Source organism: Haplochromis burtoni, unplaced genomic scaffold, assembly GCF_018398535.1.
Source record: "Haplochromis burtoni strain Fernald_Lab_line unplaced genomic scaffold, NCSU_Asbu1 Contig_107, whole genome shotgun sequence".
NCBI classification, from domain to species: Eukaryota; Metazoa; Chordata; class Actinopteri; order Cichliformes; family Cichlidae; genus Haplochromis; species Haplochromis burtoni.
Window position 1 is genome coordinate 1,018,497 of NW_024582468.1, and position 21,317 is coordinate 1,039,813.

The following is a 21,317-nucleotide window of genomic DNA, read 5'->3' on the forward strand; positions in this document are numbered from 1 at the left end:
AGATATCTCAGTCATGCTCAAAATATTTCAATTTACATACCTGAAAACAGCAACTGTCAAAATGAGATACTTGTGTAATTAATTGGAACCCTTTCTACAAGTTTCCTTTCCTTATGAATAACTTCTTGACAGCCATCTATTAGATCAGCGGTCCCCAACCTTTTTTGCGCCACAGACCGGTTTATGCCCGACAATATTGTCATGGACCGGCCTTTAAGGTGTCGCGGATAAACACAACAAAATAAAACTAGTACCGGTACCGAAAAAAAAGATAATTTATTCATAACACACATGAAAAGACCCAGGAAAACAGAGTAAACGATAACAAAATAACGCTGAAAACCGATAAAAACCCTGAAAACCATACATTTCACACCTGAGCCTCAACTCTCGCGGCCCGGTACCAAACGACTCACGGACCGGTACCGGCCCGGGGGTTGGGGACCGCTGTGTTAGATGAAGGTCAGGTCTTTGCTGGATGTCTTTCCTATTTTTTAAGGACTTGACTTTCAGACTAAAGATTCAAGGACAGACTGCACACCATACCTGAGATTTACCAGTTTTTGGCTCCATGGAAATTATCTTGCTGGTGAAAAAATATTATCTGTTATCTGTTTAAGTGGTAAAAACACTCTCCTGAAAATCGTCAGGCACCTGAGCTGAAAATGAGTGAAAAAGCAGCCAATATCCAAAGAAACACTTAACTACACTTGAAAACAGTTACAATAAAGTCTGTTTCTTTGGAAGCAAAATACAGAAAAATAAGGGTTGGCTTAAGTTTTTTATTACACAGTACTGTGTTCCAGCATCCTAAAAAATACAAAGTTCATTTTCTTATTTGTTTATGTAAGTTTATTAAATACCTAAAATGTTACAAGACATATTTTCTGCTAATGAAGGCGATTAAAGGTGAGATTTGACCACATCTGGCATTTAGATGCTATCCTGCACATCAGGGGAATACCCAGGCTACATCAAATATGAATTAAACATTCATATAGTGACCACATTGAGTGAGTTGTGCATAATTTCCAATTTTTTGAAGACCGAGATTTCCCTGAAGGCTAGCAGCAAACAGATGGCAGTAAGTGCCTTTAGCTCACTTTAGTTCCCAAATGAAGTTTATTATTGTGATTTATACTTTGTCACTTTATTCCCTCATAGTGTCATTGTGACAGAGCAGAGAAAATCTTCTTGAAAAATACGAGCTTTCAGCTTGTCAGCAGCGTGTGGCATGTTGGATAAAAGCTTCTGTCTGTGCCATGGAAATGAGTGGCGTGCAGTGACTGATTTGGTACACTCGTAAACAAACTGTACCAATGTCCTGTGTGTGACTGTTAATTAGAAAGCCCCGAATACACTGAAACCATGCCACGATGGCCTGCGGCTGCACATACATATTCATAGCTTACACCCAGATTTCATTAGAATGGGGTACAGAGAGAACATAGCAGACAATCAGCATGAAGCACACAGCTCTGCTCTGTTCGCTGCTTGTTTTTTCAGTTATTATTATTTAACATTACACACAATAGAGCTTTGATTTGTAAGAGCTCATTTCAAAATACCTTTGAGAACAAAGTGGTTTATTATTAGGCTAAAGTCATTTTTGGGATTTTTCAAACTATAAAATCCTATAGACACATATTTATTGAGATAATAGCTGATTAATGAATCAGCTTCAATGAAGGGCGGCTGTCTTCAACCTTCCCAGTTTTTCATGTGCATAGTGCTATGAAAAAATGTTTTTTTGGTTTGTCTGTTTGTTTTTTGTGTATTTTTCCAAGTTACTATTCAGTTACTTTGTTCAAATCGGTCCAAATAGGTTTGGATAGTTTTTCATTTATGACTAATAAATGTATCAAATCTATAAGAGCCATAAAATTTGACTTACCTGTTATGTTACAACAAACTAATTAAGCAATAGTTCCTTTTTTTGGTTTAAATGTATTTTTTACTACTACTACAGCATTTTTTTCCCACAGTTGGTTCACAGAAGAAAAAAGATATTTTCTGTGAATTTGTGAAAACAACGAACAACCAGAAATTCTTCTGTAATTTTACACATTTGTAGTTTTACTCGACCAACCCACTTAAGTTCAAAGTGGCCTGTATGAGGCCCAGGATGTAACATGAGTTTGACATCCCTGCTCTAGTGTATTGTCAGATAGCCGTTAGAGGCATTATTTGACTAGATGACATCTAGTTTTAGTGTCTGTCAGTGAAATAAAATCTATAAGGTGTTGGTACGTAAAGTCATTCTATAACACTGTTTCTGGTTCTAGATGAGATCAACTGGCCAGATGGGGATGAGGCTCCACCTCCTGACGCTCAGGAGCTCATCACCTTGCTGCTGAGACAGAATCCCCTGGAAAGGCTGGGCACAGGTACAAACACAAAGAGTGAAGACCTTCTCATATGTGGAGCAGTCAGGGACTGGGTGAGAACTAGGCATGCGCAACAGGCCGCTATAAATCCTCATGTGCTACCTCAGCACGGCTCATTATTCCCAGTCACTGGGGAAGAAATTGAGGTCATCCACCAGCGGAGCAGTTTATCCTGTGGCCTACTCACCTCTTCCTCCTGATCAATTGCAATTATTTCCCACCAGTCCATGAATCTAGCTTCATGCACAATCAGGGACTTTGAGTGTGTAGATCTGCAGACTGTAAAAGTGACCATGACCCTGGACAAAGGCCTTTAATCAGTGCAATGCACACAACCAGCTTGGTCTGGAGACATCCGGATCTACTTAGGCATCTAGATCTCCCCTCAGCGGGCTGCCATTCACAAAGTCTCCTGCTATTTCACTAAAGGTCACAGGCAGGAAATTGTTCTGCATAATTTATGGTCATGATAGCGATTTGTCCTGTAGCCACTAGGGAAAAGAGAAACACACCGTAAGCATTTCTTCTGTTCCTGTGTTTGAACCATTCAGTGTCGAGTGATTTGTGCGTGTGCTTTCTCCACAAGCAATTTTCACATTGTTCCATATTTATCCGACCTGCAGGTGGAGCGGCCGAAGTGAAGCAGCATCAGTTTTTTCACAACCTAGACTGGAACGGCCTGTTGAGGCAGAAGGCTGAGTTCATCCCTCAGCTGGAGTCCGAGGACGACACGAGTTACTTCGACAGTAAGTTATCAAACGGCCTCATAAAAACACTTATTCTTTGTGATTGATAACTGATAGCTGATTGTTCATTCATGTTTGGAGTGTAAACAGGATCTAGAAGCAGCTAATTTTAATTCTTTTTCATGCGATTTCAACAACATACAGTGGGGGAAATGATTATTTGATCGCATGCTGGATTTGTAAATTTGCAACTTCCAATGAAATGAACATCTCTATTTTTATGGTAATTTCATTTTAATGGGGAGAGAGAGAATATGAACCAAAAATCCATGAAAAACATATTACATAAACGTTATGAAGCGATGTCATGTCCACTGAGTTAAATCAGTATTTGATCCCTGAGCAAAAATCAACTCAGAACTTGGTGGCGAAACTCCTGTTAGCAAGCACAGCGGTAAGATGTTTCTTGTAGTTGGTCACCAGGTTTATGCACACTTTAGGATTTTGGCCCACTCCTCTTTACAGAAACTCCTTGGCTGCTGCTTAGCAACTCAAACAACTGAGGGCTGGAGACTGGCGCGGCCACTCCATCACCTTAACGTGCTACTTCTTCTTAGCAACTCCTTTTTTGCTTTGGTGCTTTGTTTTGGGTACGTGGCCTCGCCCACTGGCCCCTCAGTGCGGTGAAGTTGTCCAGTACCCTTAGCAGAAAAAAAAATCCCCAAAGCATAGTGTTTCCACCTCCATGCTTCACTGTGGGGATGGTGTTTTTTGGGTCATACTCTGTATTTCTCTGTATCTCTCCTCCAAACACAGCGGGAGACTACATAAATATTTGTTGTCAGGAAAAAATGTGTTTTTTGAAACTGTAGAGCATTATTCCTGGTGAGCACGCTGCTGCTCGCACATCTCAGCTGTGCAGCAAGATTTCAACCACTGCTGTCAAAGAAACAACCAGAACTGTATTTGAGACTGCAGTGTGAGCTGTAAATATGTTAGCAATATTTTGTTGCTCACATATGAAATTTGCATGTATGCTGTCATAACTATGGAGCATCAGCAGCTTTAAAAATAAATAGTTATTTTAATCTATTTGACTAATATGTAATGGAAAGATAAAATACAATAAATATACAGTAGTACAATTTCAGCTGCAGAATCTTGTGTGCCTGAATACAACAGAGCGAAAATGTGCTGTAAACAAAGTTGTGTGTACATATTTGTGTTAATTCTTTCTTTGTATTTTGTGGAGCCATGCACCACATATGAGGTGTAACTAAGAATACAACACTGAAGTGCAAATACTCATAATAATGATAAACAGCCTGCTCAGAATTACGTGGCAGCATTGCGATCAAGTAGCCTGGTGTCCAAAATGTTTCAACAGCTGTCTGCTGCTGAGTTTTCCATTTCTTTGTGTTACTGAAGAAGTGAACAATCCAATTACAACCAGAAATGCCAGCTTAGCAAATCTGACAAAATTCTGCTTCATCCTTGCATCCCATCTCAGATCATGACTTTCCTCCAGATGCTGTTAAAGTAAACTTTGCATTATTAAAATGCTGTTTTCACTAAAACTCTCTAAGGACACGCAGACAACACAGTTAGTTTTAATTCCAGTTTAGTTTTTTTTTTTTACACTTTTATTAACAAAACTGTCCTATTACAGTACATCTTTCATTAAAATTGACATTGGCATTTTGAACAGCCTAATTTAAAACATTGTTACATATGAAGTATGTCTGCAGCAGAGCAGCGACTCTGCCTCTAATTAAAAGCAGTGAAAACACTTGCATTTCTTAGTCATTATACTCTTTTTCTACTTGGGTCATCTTTTTGCACTGTAATAAGAATAACCTGTAATAATGCAATTTATAAAATATAATGCTCCCCTCTTTCACAGCTCGCTCTGAGAGATACCATCATCTGGAGACAGAGGAAGAGGACACAAATGATGAAGACTTCAATGTGGACCTGCGGCAGTTTTCCTCTTGTTCTCACAGATTCTCTAAGGTATGTCCTTAATCTCCCTCCTCACATTGTTCCAGTGTCATCATCATTACTGCCAAAGACGTTAGCAATATAAATGAGCTCGAGCCCTCATCTGTCCCGATCCCATTCTCATGGGAGGGGGAAAAACACGAGCGGCTGCCATTTCATATGGAAATGTGCGTCTTGAAAACACAGCCTCCCTCCTGCTCTTCCTTTATCTCCATAGTGTCAAACGTAGATTTCAGCTTTGCATACATTTTCCACTTGCAAATGAGATTTATTTTTCTTGGTAGTAATGTGTGACACAGTACACAATACAGACAAGCTGGGAGTCATTGCTGTGCTGCATTGCAGTGTGCTCTCCTCACATCAAAACAAAGCATTACAGTGTGTCTCAGAAAGCAGCAGGGTGTCTCAGAGGAAGCGTTCAGCTATACTGAACCTTCTCGATGCTTCTTGGACACAATGAAGTCTGCATAGCACAGACAAATATAAAATAAAGGTCACGAGGTTACCCAGTATCTGTACCGAATGTGATAGATTTTCTTTCTAAACCTTTTTGGCTCTTTTATTTTTAAACCTCTGTTCACATTTTGTAGCTTACATGTAACAAAGTGAGTCATTGTCGCTGTGCGGCTATCAGGTTTACAGCAGTCTGGATTTGTCCCGTGGGCATCTGGAGGAGAAGGGAGAGACTGAGGAGAAGAAGACCGAGAGCCCGCTGACTGTGGACTCTCTCAGCTGGACGCCAGACTTCGCTGAAGCGTATGAACACCTCCATCTCTAAATCAAAAACGATTACCAGAGTTCATTAATTGCTACACCTGACCATTATATAGACTGAGCACACATTAAGTGAGCAGTTCATTGGATGATGATTGTGCTGGCATACTAAACACATACTGGAAGGATTGTAACGCAATTGTCATGGTTTTTTTGGTTTGAGGTGAGGTGGCTGCAGTTTGTAGAACATAGAAAAACTGCAGTGGAAGTGGTTGAAGTATTTAAGTACCAAACTACAAGATGTGATAAAGACGGAGACTAAAAAAACGTACCTTGTTTAACTTGTCTCCCATTCCAGATCATCTTCTCTTGCACGTCTGGACTCTTTTTAGATATATGTAGAATTCCTTTAATGTAAGCTTGCACTGGTCCCCATGCAGAATCTTCTGCATGTCAAAAAAACAGTGTTTGCGTTTTAGGAAGCTGATAAAGTAGCAAGCAGGCAAGTCTATTGGCTCATCCAGATGGTGAGCGACGATGGTGTTTTTTGAGTGTGCACATGATGGGGTGCTGGCACACTCCACAGTCCAGGAGTGTCCATTTCTGCTTCATTTTCTTCGCAGAGTTGAAGTAAAACTTGACTGTCTCAGCCTTGGGGATAAATTCAGCACTTTATGCATATTCGGGGTTGAAACATGTTAAAAATCTGTAGCTGAAGACGCAGCTATGATCAGCAGCTTTGGTCTTGCACGCTAAATTTGGCTCAGTTTAAAGAAAAAGTTGATGTTTGCTTCATGTGCAAATTTGAGGGCAGTGGCAATCTTGCACAGTGCAAGTGATTAGGTTGCTGAATTTTCAGTGATCAGGTGAAGTGTTTGACACACATTTCAGGTGCATTCTAGGAGCTTCTTGATTGCATCTCATATTTATGTAAAAATCCATTCCAAGTTAAAGAGGATCAACCTTGTTAAGCTCAACTCAGTAATGGCAGTGGTGTAAAAATAACACTTTATAAATTGAATCATACTGTTCCTGCTGTCCCTCATTCTGAGAAGTCTAGGGTGTTCATCACCTTTACAAGCCTTTGCTCTCTCATGAAGACTCAAAATATTTTTTTAGTCATTTGACAGTTAAAAAACTCATCTAACGCAAATCTGTTGTTTTATCCAGACCCTCGCTGTCCCACTCGACAGACACAGACAGTATGAATCAGGGTCCTCGCCCCAGTTTGCTACCAAAGTTTGCCATCTCAGCTGAAAGCGAAGGGGATGAGACATCAGGCATCGGCGATCCCAGCAAAGCCTCGTTCTCCATCGGGGAGTTTCCACAGGACGAGCCTGAAGCTGCCACTCCGGGCAGCACGCACAGCGGGGCCACGCTCTCTGGTACGAGCCGCAGTCTTTAGAATTACACACCTTTCCATACATGTGCTTGGTTTGTACTTTGTAACATCATTAAGGTGCAGTTCTCTGGAAACAACAAAAACATATGATTGAATGTTCTTGCTTGTTTTATTGGGAACATTGTGCTGTGTTAACTTGAGCTCAGTGCCACTGATTGTTTTTCAACCACGTCAGTTGCCCCCTGCTGGCCATTAGAAAGAATTCAGGCTCTAAGTGCAGACGTTTGACCAAAAAAAAGTAATTGATGTGTAGTTGGCCTAAATGTATAATTTGCACGTTTATTCATTATTTATTATTAATTCATGTTATTTCTATGGGAAGAATAACTGTTTGCTTCATTCCATCCATAAAAAAAAGGGAGTTTCTCAGAACATTTGGACCAGCTGACACCCAGGGGAGAGGGTGTGGAGAGCCCTGACAGCACCAGTCACACCTCTGCTGACCACGGACCTCCGTCGACCTCTCTGCGACCTGAGAGTGCTGTAGAGAAGAGCGGAGCCGTGCCAAAAGTCCCAAAGTCTGTGTCAACTGGTGCCCTTTCCCTTATGATCCCTGGAGGTAAGTAAAAAAACCCAAAAACACACATATTACCATGCTGATGTTTCCTCAAAATTTTGTAAGCTACATTGTTGACGCACGTGGGAGCAATAACATGTTAAGGATAACAGTAAAAGCAATGGACTTTAAAAATAATCTGAAGAAGATGAAAGTTCACTGTGAAGCTGTCATAATTGGCCCGGCATGCCTCAAGTTCCATGTTAAAAAGAGGCTGTGAGCAAAAACCTGAGCACAAGCTGCTAACAAGGAAAATAATCAGGCATGGTCAGAGCGAGGGTCTTCACTGCAGGGAGAGAAAATCGTATTAGTTTCACCCACAGCTGCAGCAGAATTAATCCTGGCTCAAAAGCTTTTACGGCAATACCTCGGTGCTGACTTCAGGGCACGTTATACTCTGATTGATTTTGGAAAAAATTTAAGAACTCAGACGTTGGTCAACTCTTATTTTTCCAGATATCTTTGGAGCATCACCGCTGGCCAGTCCCCTTTCTCCTTACTCCCTCTCCTCAGACCCTTCCTCAAGAGACTCCTCTCCGAGCCGAGACTCCTCCCTCTGTCCCTCTAACCCACGGCAGCCCGTCGTGATCCACAGTTCTGGGAAGAAGTTTGGTTTCACGCTGAGGGCAATCCGGGTGTACGCTTGTGACGGTGACATCTACACAGTCTATCACATGGTCTGGGTAAGGCCTTTAAGCATTTTTCCTTTAAACAAACCCTGTTGAATGACCACAGGACTATGATAGCAGATGTATGATTTTGTTTTGTTTGTTTGTTTGAAATAAATTATTTATTATGAAAATTAAAAACTGCACCATCCTAGTCCATCAATGGGATTTTTTCCCCCAGCAGTTAAAACTAAAGGCATCACATAGACTTGCTTTTATTCCAAATTTTAATTTTAATAAACAGCGGTGAAAATAATTTACAGATGCAACCAGAAGTCAGGGAACTGTGAAGTTTGTGTGCTTGTGTTTTAACTTGATGCAATTGAAAGTCTCTTGATAACTACAGGTGTCGCCCTCTGCTGGCCACTGAAAACGATGCGTGCAACAGCATTTTTCTCTTTTGTCTGAACAAAATGTTCTAAAACACAGCTTTAAAAGCAGTTTTAAATGATTCAAATGCTTTTAACACAAAAGGATGATAATGAATCAATACCTTTTTATGTTGATCAGAACGTAGAAGATGGTGGGCCTGCACATAAAGCAGGACTCAAAGCTGGAGACCTCATTACTCATGTGAACGGAGAACCGGTTCACGGTCTTGTCCATACCGAAGTGGTGGAGCTCCTGCTCAAGGTAACGCACAATGTGTGTTCATCTCTAAACAGCTACTGTTAAAATATTTAATAGTTCTGATATTCATTGCGTTTGATGTAATTTCAATTAGAATAAACTGAATAATCTATTTAGGTCGAGGAGTAAGTGCTGCTGAAATTGATGTTGTTTCCATTTTTTAAAAGTGAGTGCAGAAAATTCAGCTCTAATGATTTACTGGAGCGCGACTACAGTCGTTTTAGTTGGAAGATATTTAAATCATAAAAGGGTTTAGGTAAATTCCACTAATATAGATATAAATGTTTGTTCTGATTTAAAAAAAAAAAAAATCTATCCTCTTCCCAACATCAAGTGTTTTTTTTCTTTTTCAGAGTGGCAGCAAAGTGGCCATCTCTACAACCCCCTTTGAAAATACTTCAATAAAAACTGGTCCTGCCAGAAGGAACAGCTACAGGAGCAAGATGGTCCGATGTGGCAAAAAGCCCAAGAAGGAGAAGACCCCAGAAAGGTACAAATAAGTCCTTAAATTACCTTTGGATCATTTATTTCTTAACCCCCTTTATTTAAGGGAGACTGAGACAACCAGCTGCTGTGCACTATGTCACTATGTCTCTCGCCACGCACAGTTTTAGTCTCTGTTATTGTCTTATTGATAATGATTAATGATTATGAAACTGCTTAGATTTGTCAGACCACAGGAAAGTGTTCAATGACCAAGCTCTGAAGAGACAGAAGTGTCCATGTTTTTTTTTTCTTTTCCTACTAGAGTTTAAACTTGCGGTTCAAATCGGTGTATATTGTAATTTGACAGCTTTACAGTTTAAGATAAGATAAGAAGAACTTACTAACTCTTACTAACTCTAACAAAGTACGACTATATCAGGTAAAATAAATAACATAACTATCAGCGCAGGTGATTATAAAAAGTGACATAATATTGTGCAATGAATAAAATGAGGCTAGCAGCATATGATGGGGGGATGAAACAAACATTCAATAACATACTTTTAAGTAATATTGCACGACCTGAATGAGAACAAAATAACATTAAACAGTAAATCGTAAGAAAATCACCTACAGAGCGAGGAAGAGTTGTACATTCTCATAGCCATAGGTAGGATTTCCTGTGGCGGTCGGTTCTGCATTTGGGGGGGGTCTTTCTGCTGCGTGTGCTCCGATGGAACATTATGGCCCATTATTAAATGATTTTTTGTTTTGGTTAGGGAGGTTTCAATAAATCTGAGTTGCTGAGTTTTATTTAAACTACTGCATTTCCTCCTCTAAGACAATTTGGAACATTTGTAAAAAGCTAACCATCCACACACAATGTGGAATTTCGTAAGTAAGTTACAAGCACTAGCTCAGTTATAGTTCAGCTTCACTAGGTTCTGCATATCCTGATAAGTTATTGAAGACCACAAGGTCGTATTCCTGCCCTGATACTTGTTTCTGTAAGCGTGGGAACTGCAGTTTTGTTTCTGCAGCCTAATCGTTCTTCAGAAAAGAGGTGAGTGATCCAATTTCCTGTGTGCAGTCATTACTCTATTCCCTGTAGGCCTCTAGAGGGCAGACAGATGGCACTGAGGGAATCATTGAAAATCTGACGATCCTACAGATTCAGTGGGTTGTTTTCCATCTTTAACAGTTAAGAGTACCTGGCACTGTGCAGAGCAGTTACACGTGTAAATAGTAAGAAAGCAGCAGCCTGTGGTGTCCATTGTAAACTGTGAATTTAACACTTCGTCATCTCACTTTTCTTGTCACAGGCGCCGCTCCCTTTTCAGACGCTTTGCCATGCAGCCTTCTCCTCTTCTGCATACGAGTCGCAGCTTTTCCTCCCTGAACCACTCGCTGTCATCTGGTGAGAGTCTCCCCGGCTCCCCTACCCACAGTCTCTCCCCTCGTTCCCCTACTGCCGCCTTCCGCCCTGCACCAGATTTCACCCAGTCAGGTGGAGATTTTAACTCATTTTTGATAACAGCTTGAATGTTACTTAATATGTTTATCCTCTAATATCCTTTGGGTGTTTTGTGCTTATATATTTCAGGTGGCAACTCATCCCAGAGCAGCTCTCCCAGCTCCAGTGCTCCCAACTCCCCTGCTGGCTCAGGCCACATTCGGCCCAGCACCCTGCATGGCCTCGGCCCCAAACTGCCAGGTCAGAGGCTTCGTCAGGGTCGACGCAAGTCTGCCGGTAGCATTCCCCTCTCTCCACTGGCTCGCACGCCTTCACCTACCCCCCAGCCAACATCTCCCCAGCGCTCACCCCCTCCCCTTCTCAGTGGACACTCTGTCGCCATTTCCAAAACAACCCAGGCTTTTCCAGCCAAGATTCATTCCCCACCCACAATTGTGAGACACATTGTCCGCCCCAAGAGTGCTGAACCGCCTCGCTCACCTCTCCTAAAGCGTGTTCAGTCTGAAGAAAAGCTGTCTCCTTCTTACACAGGGGAAAAGAAGCACCTGTGCCCAAGAAAACGCAGCTTAGAAGTGACCCAAGAAGAGGTGCAGGACGAGGACGTGAGGACAGGAGAGCGCGATTTCACCGGCCTGCAGAGTGTGGATGAAGCAGCCTGTGAGCCACTGACAATCACTCGTTTACGGCCTGTCGAGCAGGGCTGCCTAAAAAGGCCAATCAGCCGTAAGATGGGCCGGCAGGAGTCTATAGAAGAGCTCGACAAGGAAAAACTGAAGTCCAAGATGGTTGTGAAACGACAGGAGTGGTCAGAGAGGAAGGAGTCTCTACAGAAGCAAGATGCTCTGCATGAGTCCGATTCATCGGCACCGTGTGCTTATGATGGGGACGAAGGCTTTCTGGTCCGAAGCCAAAACAAAGTGCAGAGCAGCCCGGAGTCTGGAACGCTGGAGGCTAAAGCTGCTAGTTCAACTCTTAAAGACGTTCTGTATAAAAAGCTGAGCACACGTGTCAGTGAAGGCATCACCGAGCCTTCTGGTGGCAGCAGTGAAAGTGATGGAGCGCTGCGATCGGCTCTGTGTTCTGGTCACCCAGAATGGCAGCACTCTCGACAGGGAAAAGACGGCATGAAGCCAGACAGACTGGACTTCAAAGCTCCCAGTATCGAGTTCACCAGGAAGAGGTTGTCATTCGAAGAACGAGAAGACTGCATGTGTCGGTTGACTTCGACCCTCCATGAGAACCTCCACTTTGGTTCTACGAGATCGAAGAGCCTTCAGCTGGACACGGCCATGCCTCACGACCACATGAAGGCCGGACTGGGAAGCGTCCACTCGAGCCCTGAAGGTCTGGCCCCTAAGCTTTTCTCTGGCAGAGGAGAGAGCGCTGTGGAGAAACTCCATCTTATCTCTTCTGCAGAGTCTCCGCTTAGAAAAACATCATCTGAATATAAACTTGAAGGACGCCACGTCTCTTCTCTAAAGCCTCTTGAGGGCACCCTGGACATTGGTCTGCTCTCTGGACCCAGAGTTTCTAAAACAGAAACTTGTTTGTCCAAGATGGCAGAGAACACAAGTGACACAGTTTCTGTAAACCCACCAATACGACTTCAGAGCCCTACTGAAAGGCAAATAACCATCCCCCAAACAAAAACCACAGACAAGATGAAGAGCCCCCTAACTTGTTCTCTAAGCCCTGAAGCCGTTTCTTCTGTAAACAGCATTGTTGTCTCCAAGGAGCAATCAAATAATTCAGCAACAGAAATGAAAGTCAATGCAAGTGGTGAGAAAACACAGGATAGACAAGGCGAGTCATTGAAGGCCTCAAACAGCAAAGCAGATCCCTCAACCTTTAGTGTTAAACAAGAAGGAAGGACCGGTATGAAAGCCAGCCATGAGCACAGAGGCCCTCGACACAGCTCCCACTTCTCCTCCTGTGGAAAAACACCCTCCATACGGGAAGTGAGCAACGAAGATCAGGAGGATGAGGTGGAGCAGCAGGAAGAGATACCAGACACTACATCACAAAATACTGACAGCTCCAAGACAGCAGTCTCTTTGGTAGACTTAAAAACTTCCCCTCCATTTACAACACTGGAGGCTCGAGCTGTTAGTAAACCTCTGACTGGGCCACTGAAGCAGAGTGCAGACTCAGTTTTGGATACAGGTCAACTTCAGAGCTGTGAGAAGAGAAAAACTGCAGCACAGAGCTCAGACGCAACCTCACGACCCGCTTCTGAGGCGAATGTGCAGACCAACTCTGCATCGGTACATGTTCCAGCGAATGTGCCAAACATTTGTTCCTCAAATACAGAACCAGGAGTTTCTGTCTCGGCATCAGCGTTTGGAGCATTACCTGATAGTAAATCAGAGCACAGTGAAGCATCTGTCAGCTCATCTGTGAAGCTGGTTGGAGATGCAGGCAGCTCGGGCTCCAAGACGGAAAACAGTGCAAGTTCCACAGCTGCAAAAGTGGAGCAGAAGAAAGAAGTTTGTACGATAAACAAGGCCACTTCACTGAATATTATTACAGATGCCACACTGCACAAAAAGCATAACACTGTGTCTGCTGCTGCAGTACAGGACAGTGGCATATCGCTGCAGAAGAAAGACGTTAACATATCACCAAAGACGAAGAATACAGCGGCTGTGAAAGATTCAGAGCAGCCATCACAGATGTGTCCGACTGAAAAAGCACAACACAGATCGTCCGATGCACAACTTTGCACGTCTGTTGTCAGTGTTAAAGAAAACACTGTGGTCCCTTCAGCAAAGCTCAAAAGTTCAGGTTCGACAGCTACAAGTGAAACTGTTTCGAGTCCCAAAAGCAAGTCGAGGCCTGACCCACAGCCCACGCTGCCCACGTCTGTGAAGAGAGAGAAGGAAGCAAAAACACAAGAGAGCGCAGCTCCTCCCGTCCCAGCTGTCAAAGGAAGTCCAAGTTCAAAAGAGAAGGATTTGCCTAAGGAGTCTGCCCCCTCGACTTCACACGTTCAAGCAACCCACGACGCTAAACGGAAAGAAGCCTCGCCGGTATCCGCCGGCGATGGCGCAAAGAGTGAAGACTCTGTGCAAGCGAAGCCCTTGCCCACTCATGCTGACACGAGGCAGCGAGAAATACAGCCCAAATGTTCTGCTGCTGTCAAAGACGTCCCGAACTCGAAGCTGAAATCTCTCCCTCCTAAAACATCATCAGCTCTGAAGCCTGCTGCAGCTCCAGCAATTAAACAAACTCTTGATTCCAAACCTAAAGACACTTCACCTAAAAACCACCCCACAGTTATTAAAGACCCCCGTGACCCCAAAACAAAAGAATGCGCCCTGCCTCTCACTACATCTCAGCAGCTCAGGAAGGAGCCTCTGCCACCATCAGATGTGTCCTCTCAGCCCGACCCACCAGCTGTGCTGCCTAAACTTCCAGCGAAAACAGAACCACCGAGCACCGCAGACACCTCAGGCAAAGGCTTCAGTTGTGAGCCTGCAGTCAAGATATCCAAGGATGCTCCCAAGTCTGAAGTGGTCAAACCGGACAGTCACAAGCCCCCGGACACCAGAACCACCACCCCAGACAAACCGGCATCATCTCTCCGGAAGGAGCAGGGTGAAAGAAAGAAAAAGGAAACCGCTCAAGAAGTCACGCCTGCACAGAAAAACACTAAGAGAGACACTTCCAGGGCTTCTCCATCTGCAGCTAAAGACAGTTTAGACAGAGACACGAGCAGGTGCAAGCAGCTGAAGGAGTCACCGCGTAGCTCCAGTAACAAAAAGTAAAGAGGAAAGTGATGATTTCAAAAAACAAAAGAAAAACGTGACTGCTTCAAATAATCCAGATAAAGTAAAAAGTTGGGATTGATTTGTGCAATCATCATCATGCCTTCTTTTTTTGTTTATTTGAGGACCAGGCAAGCTGTTACAAGCTGATAGAGAGGGAAAGTCTGCGTGTGTGTGCGTGTGTGTGTGTTTAATAAGATTATTCATAACAACATGTTGATGTTTCTAGGTTTGAATGTAGGCGATCATTTGCCGATCCTTTCTGAAGTTTTACTTTCATGTCAATCGAATGTTTGGAGGATTTCTTTCTGTTCGTTGCAGAACACTTCGTGCAATCAGTGTGTTTAAGGGGGCAACGGGGAGGACACCTGTAAAGGCCGTGATGTACTAGAGAGTCTGTGCCATAAGCAGTTTTGAATTGCACTCTTTCTTCTAGACTCGGAGGATCTGAAGTCTTTTAATGCAGTAGACCACACAATGTTGTCGAGCAGTTGTGTTGTTAACGTTCAGTATGATCAGATTGTTTTAATGTTGGGTTTCGTGCAGTGGTACACAAAAGAAACGCACTATATCTCGTGCTTTTCACCTAAAACCTGAAACAAAGTAACTATAGGATCACGATAGGATTCTAAAAATCATAAATTAGTGAAGGGGCCTTAGATATATGGGAAATCAGACTTGCTTTTTTTTTTTTTTTAAGCAAGATGTGGTGTTTATTCACATTCCTCTGGCATCTTGTACATATATTTTTGATTTTTATGCAATATAGTGTAAATAAGATACCATTGTAAAACAGGGATACATGGGCTTACATGATTGTCGTTTGTATTATATGTATAGATTTTGCAGTGTCATGTTTGTATGCTAAGTATTAAGAGTATCATGTTCTGCTTGTGTGGTCTAAAGTAAGCTACAGCAGTGTGTCTCATCAAACGTTTCCTCTTCTGTGTGACTTTCAACATGTTTTCACATGTTCCAAAATGAACTTGAAGAGAGGAGAGGGCATGAGGGGCTATTTCTAAAAACAGAAAAAAAAATGTAGCATTATATAACAAAACTGTGAGGGCTGTCAGCGTTTCTCCAAGAATGTCTTTGTTGATGATGTGTTCACTGGCTGATTAAGCTCTGAAGATTGTAAAATACGGGACATTGTGTTTGAGGAAGATGAACCAGCAGTTCTGCATAGTAATCACAGCAGTAGATTTCTAGAAGCCGTGGGCCTCGTCTCTGGGTTACGTCCACGCTATCGTTAAGGTCACTTGTGCGAGTAAAACACGATCTGAAGCGGTTCATGTTAAAGTGCTTTGCTGTCAGGGTTTTGGTGTTTGGGATGCTTCATAAAGAAGCTCCACCCGGGCGAAGATTTTATGATGGCTTTGCATAACATAGTTCATGTCTGCTTGAAAGTTTGAGGTCACTTTGAGCTGGATTTTTTTTTCTTTTCTTTTTTTAAACAAACGTTGATGGCATATCTGCTCGTTACTGTCTGACCTTGTATAATTTTGTCTTGTTCAAACACTATCTGATCTGTTGGCAAACCTGAAAAATTGTTTCACCAATCTAAGAAGCAATACTTTAGAATGATATTTGGAGTATAAATGCTGTGGGTTTGATTTGAGTCTAAAGATTAAAAGAACTTTCCTGTGAAACATGTCACGTTACTGTCGTTCTAAGAAAGGGGGGAAAAAGTGCTGCACAGTTTGCTGTTACAGGTATCATTTAATGAAGCTGTCATCTGTTTCTCGAGTCCTTTCATTCAGCTGTAAACGCACTTCTTCTTCTTTTTCGATTGCCATTAGAGCCACTTTGCGCTGTTCTGTGATGAGTCGTACACACAGTTTGTATGAAATCTTGTGTTGCCTCATGAAATGGATCAACATCGATTTCAGAGGAAAATTCGTTAATCAAACCTCCCCACGCCGACGCTCCAGACAATCAGCTCGCTAAAAGTATTGCTCCTTTAACCAGCTGTTTAGATTGGGTCGCTCTTTCAAAGTGATAATGATCTGCTCTAATTACGCAATGTGCCATAGCTTCCTAAAACGTGTTTCTGGATGCATATGCAAATATTCCCTTAGATGATTCAGTTGATCACAATGTCATGTTTAACTGCTCCCATCAACTCTAAGTGACCACAAACTTTTCAGCTATGAATGTGAATTTCATGTTAGCGTGCTAATACCGTGGTACTACACATATAGGCTGTTGTATATCCGCATACACTTGCTACCATTTACACACTTTTCTATATGGTAGATGCCTTTAAATTGCAAACCCTAAATGAAAACCACAAAGTAGCCTAGGACACTAGTATTAGCATCATTAGCTCTGTTGTGCTGGCTGTATAAAACCAGATCCACCGTGTTGTCCGGAGGTCACGGTATAAATCTAAATGTTCCACACAGTATGTGTCTAAGAGTGAAAGTGAAAACCAAGATCGACAGCAGAGATTTTAATGTTAAAAGAATCTAATGTTCAGCTGCATTGGATATTGTAAAAGTATTGCTAATGTATCGTGAGATAGTAATAAATGCACCTTAATCTTTACCAATGTTAAGTTCAAAGGGTGAGTACAGCAGAGCGGTTTATGAATCCCTCACTTTAGTTTTGTTTTGTTTTTTTTCCATTCCCCTAACACTCACGTTTTCCTTTCCTGTGACGACACACGTTTAAATCTTTAAAGCACATTCAGTGTTTGTTTACAAAGCGTCATGGATGTATATTTTGTATATTGTTGATTTGCCAAATCTGCGTCCTGTGTTACAGATAATGTTTCTAGTCGTGCGAGGTTTGCCTCCTCGCCACCATGATTTGTTTGTGCAGTAATCGATGTCTCTTCACGTCACGTTCTACTCTGTCTTCTCGTCTTTTCAGATTTCCTTTTATTTCCTCCTCTGTGCAAAACTAGTATTAGATGAACTTGCTTATGTTGGTTTGTCTTTTAGAATATGTGCAATAAAAGTGTTTTGAGTTTTGTATTTTGCCCAAGGAAAGCTCTATGGATGTCATACATGTTGTATATTAAAACAGATATTTATACTTCTAATGTTGCGTAATACTGAAAATAAAATGGAATTATGAGTTACTGTTTTGCAGTTTTGTTTTTTTGTTAGCCTGAATTGAAAATGTAGTTAAAGATATATCAGAAAAAAAAACAAGAATTTACCATAAATATGCTTAAAGCCACAACACAATGTTACTGTGTTTATGGATGAGATGTGCAGCCCTTTAATAGTTTGTAGTTGTGCAACCTAAATTCATGACAAAATATAATACAGCAATATATTTTTTTCTGAATGCCATTTTATATTCTGAATGATGAAATGTGCACATTTCAGTTAGTTGTGGTTATTTGCTGGTTTAACTGGAATCAAATGTACATACAGGAAGTTTACACTTGATCACGGTAAGTAATGCAATTCCAAAAGGGGGCAGCATCTTTCTGCGTGTGTGCCAGGGCTCTTCAAATAGGTCCTCTGTTACGCAACATGCAGAGAGTCAGACGATTAATGAAGTGTGGCGCACTGAGAAATCTAAACAAATATAAATATGCAAAGAACACTGATCTGCATTCATCGTGTATTTCAAAGTAAAACTGCATGTTATCATTTACATATTATGAGCTTCTGGAATAATCAGATGAGCGAGCCTCAGAGAAATAAGTCCCCATTGGTCTTTTCATTCATGATTAATGGTGCAGATGGATCAGCAACCACAGCCTGATTAATAAGCAAAAACATTAATTAGAGGAAGGAATTGGTGGGAAAAATGGTGTTTGGGTATAGTGCTGGGAAAATGTGCTGGTGCAGCTACAGGTCAAAAGCCTTCATATGCTTCAACTTTAAAGATTTCTGAAAACGTCTTCATGGCTGCAGTATCAGAAATAATTAGTTGACCTTGAACCTCTAAATCCTGCTTAGCCTCAGCATTCTTAGCATCTCACCGCTTTACAGGGACACATTTTATTATTTTCACTAGCTTGTTTAACAAAGGAGAAAAAATTCTGATGTTTTTGTGTAGCCTCTGAAAGAAGTCTATATAAGAGAAAACCAAATTCTCATTGGAGATCATCAGTTTCTCTAGTGGCTATTGGGATTTCACCTTTAGCATTCATCCATCCGCTATCGCTTCTTTTGAAAATATAATCTAATAGATTGCCAGGTTATTTAAATATATTATTGCTGTAGTCTGCAACAGAGAGATTGTAAAGTGGAGGCTGGCTGGATCATAATCCATTTTGGAAAGATTTATCAATACTGATGATGTAACCAGCCATGTGCATTGTTATCAACAGGCTGTGGGGTTAAAGGGGGAGAGAGCTGAGAGACATGCGTACATTGTAGAGAGTACTCAACAATATGCATTTAACCTCCCCCAAGCTCCACTTTCTATTCATGTAAATGGATATGATCAACAGCATTGATCAGAACATTGTATTCTACAGACAGTCATATTTCTCAGAGGATAAATCTTAAAAAACAAACAAACAAAAAACAACCTCCAGCCGTTTTGTGGCGCTTACCTGTGTTTCCAACTCAGCCGAGAGTGAAAACCTCTCCAGCGGATCCTGAGTCAGCTGCAAGTCCTCCTGGTAGGCCGAGTCTGAGCTAGAGAAAAATCAGTGAAGGTGACAGCAGCGGTCTGTGGCCACCACCTGCAAAACCATCCCTGCTTTTACAGTCATGTGCATTTTAATTACCAGAGTGTTGAGTTTAAGGAGGGGGCCTATAAGCTCACAGGCACATGTAGATTGCAGACATTGAAATCATATCGAAAAGCTTTCGCATGTTTACCATACCCTAATGATCATGTAGGTTTGTATGTTCCCTTTCTCCTCCGGGACAAGTGGACGAATCTTGATAAAACTTTGCATATTTCACTGCTTAGGGCACTGACTGTGTGGTGTATACAAATATTTTATACAAATCCAACAGTATATATATTTGCACATGTGGCAGTTCAGTTGGACACGATGTGTTTAGTTTGTTGATGTTTAGTGTGCGCATTTTTACTTTTGTTTATATTGTAGACATTTAGGTTTGTTATGTATTTTAATGGTCTGAACAAATTTTTAATCTTCCCTGTGCAGCTGAGCGGCTGCTGGTTGTTGATCAAGCGATCAAAGTAAGCGACTATAATGACCATTATTTAGTCAACTATAGTCTTCTATATATTTCATTGTGAATGTTACAATCCATATTTATTTTAATGTAATATATTTTTAATTTTATGCATTTATATTGTTCAAAATATGACATCTAACAAGTTTGTCAAATTATTACAACCAGTATTGTCCATGCATAGCTAGTACCAATAATACTAACTTGTGTTAGCAAAGCCTGTTCACGGTGCTAGTTTACATACTGCTAGCAAAGCTGTACTAAAGTTCCTCCAGGGGGTTTAATCGTAAACAAATGAGCCAAATTTACTGGTATAAAATAAATGAGGATTCATGTCAATGAATTTCTGTGCAAGAGTTCACACTTGTCTTTGTTTTAGACTGAAAGTTATAAGAGGGGACAGTGAGTTGCGTGAGGAAAACTAAAAGTATCTCTGGCAGGGCCTTCCATCCAGTCATTGTTCTTTATACAAACTAAAGTGAAACTTTCATGGTGGCATTACAGAGCCTGCTGGAGGATCGCAAAAGTAAGCAGGTTTCAACTTGTGGGGAGCCTGAATGCCACGATGCAGTTTTATGGCAGTACATCAAACTGTTGCTGAGATAAATCAGTGTGGCGCAAAGCGGTCGACTGACCAACCAAACATCATTGCCATCCAGTGGGCTGCCGTTGTAGCTGTATAAATAAAAGTAACTTAAACATGCAGGCAGTACACGCTCTAGCTTTGTAACAAGTTGCTGGAGTTTAAAAATTTTTTTAATTGATTTATTCTTGATCACACAGCAAAAGAATAAAAAGAATTTTATAGATAAAGACAATGAAAACAGCAGCGGGAAGACGGCTTGTTCCTCTATGCATGCAATCTGAGACGCAGATAGATAAATCCACTCTGGCCCGTATTAATTTTGCTGCTGGAATTTGCTCAAGTACATTCTGTGACTTGGGGAGAAGCCAAAACTCCAGCCCCGGCTCTCAGATCTCATGTTGCAACTGATGGCTTCAGGCCGAGCTTGCGCGGGCCATCACAAACAGGCTGAGGAACGAGTAGGAAAGAAAAGACTCGTCTGTGTCACGGTACACTGGAATAAATTCTATGAAGTCAGTCTGTGATCGCAGCATGAATTCCACTATCCTGGATCTGCTGATTATAGACGCCCAGCCCAGATTGTGTGATATGTAATTTAAGTATTTCTTCTTCCTTAAAGTAAAAAGATCCCTGACGATTATGCAAGAGCTCAAACTGTCATGTGTGCCCTGCTCAAGTCGCCGCAGCATACCTGACGTTTGTTGATACAGCTCTTCGTGCAAAGTCACATGAATGATGCAATGTGGACACAAGCAAAAGTGTTTGTATGTGTGGGTGGCGTTGGTTGAGTTCGGGCAAGTGAATGCACAAAGTACACAATGCAGAGGTTATGAACAGGGTGGAATACCAATAAAAGAATATTATTTTCAGGACTTGTGGGAACGCTTGTGTTGCAACAAT

The 21,317-nt window shown here is 41.7% G+C and overlaps 1 protein-coding gene across 17 annotated transcripts in view; it reads left to right on the forward strand.

Annotated features, from left to right (window-relative positions):
- Positions 1 to 17,796, forward strand: part of mast4 (microtubule associated serine/threonine kinase family member 4) — a 98,445-nt gene extending 80,649 nt beyond the window's left edge. For 16 of the 17 annotated variants that reach the window (XM_005929799.3, XM_005929800.3, XM_005929801.3 and 13 more), the window contains 11 exons: positions 2,286 to 2,387; positions 3,011 to 3,133; positions 4,977 to 5,086; positions 5,709 to 5,830; positions 6,959 to 7,173; positions 7,549 to 7,749; positions 8,203 to 8,429; positions 8,925 to 9,047; positions 9,398 to 9,534; positions 10,793 to 10,977; positions 11,074 to 17,796. In XM_005929799.3, coding sequence (XP_005929861.1) covers positions 2,286 to 2,387; positions 3,011 to 3,133; positions 4,977 to 5,086; positions 5,709 to 5,830; positions 6,959 to 7,173; positions 7,549 to 7,749; positions 8,203 to 8,429; positions 8,925 to 9,047; positions 9,398 to 9,534; positions 10,793 to 10,977; positions 11,074 to 14,711 — 5,183 coding nt within the window. In that variant the 3' untranslated portion in view covers positions 14,712 to 17,796. The remainder of the gene's footprint in view (positions 1 to 2,285; positions 2,388 to 3,010; positions 3,134 to 4,976; positions 5,087 to 5,708; positions 5,831 to 6,958; positions 7,174 to 7,548; positions 7,750 to 8,202; positions 8,430 to 8,924; positions 9,048 to 9,397; positions 9,535 to 10,792; positions 10,978 to 11,073) is intronic. The other variant, XM_005929803.3, reaches the window with a different exon arrangement.
- Positions 17,797 to 21,317: the final 3,521 nt, after the last annotated feature.